Source organism: Haliaeetus leucocephalus, unplaced genomic scaffold, assembly GCF_000737465.1.
Source record: "Haliaeetus leucocephalus isolate CR32 unplaced genomic scaffold, Haliaeetus_leucocephalus-4.0 Scaffold343, whole genome shotgun sequence".
NCBI lineage: Eukaryota > Metazoa > Chordata > Aves > Accipitriformes > Accipitridae > Haliaeetus > Haliaeetus leucocephalus.
The window spans coordinates 35402-35826 of NW_010972779.1; the positions used below are offsets into that span (position 1 = coordinate 35402).

Genomic DNA, 425 nt, shown 5'->3' on the forward strand with positions numbered 1-425 from the left:
CCCAGCCCCCGCCAGCACCCGCGCCACGATGCCACCATCGGCTCCACCACCAGCGCCCCCACGCCGGCCCCGGTGCCGACGGCTGTGCCGGCGGTGCCGTGCCGGGCGGTGCCACGTGCCGTAACCCTCTTCTCCTCCCTCCGAAGGCAGCGGGGACAGCGAGCGGCTGGCGCTGGCGCGGCAGCGCATCCCCTACCGCCTGGGGCGGGTGGTCGATGAGTGGCTGCTCGACAAAGGTAACTCGTCAGCGCCGCCCTAACGAGCACCCCCCCGCCCCGCCCGCCTGGGGACCCCACTGTCCGGGCCCCAGATGTTTGGGGACCCCGGTGTCCGGGCCCCACGTCCCCGAGGACCTCGTTGTCCAGGGACCCAGGCATCCGGGCGGGCCGGACTCTGCACCCCACCCCCGCCCCAGGCCCCCCCCC

The 425-nt window shown here is 76.0% G+C and overlaps 1 protein-coding gene across 1 annotated transcript in view; it reads left to right on the top strand.

The window, feature by feature from the left end:
* The window catches only part of LOC104834893 (neurexin-2-like), a 33002-nt gene extending 32743 nt beyond the window's left edge, over positions 1 to 259 (top strand). Inside the window, exon 14 of the mRNA XM_010572558.1 lies at positions 147 to 259. Coding sequence (XP_010570860.1) covers positions 147 to 259 — 113 coding nt within the window. The remainder of the gene's footprint in view (positions 1 to 146) is intronic.
* The last annotated feature ends 166 nt before the right edge of the window (positions 260 to 425 follow it).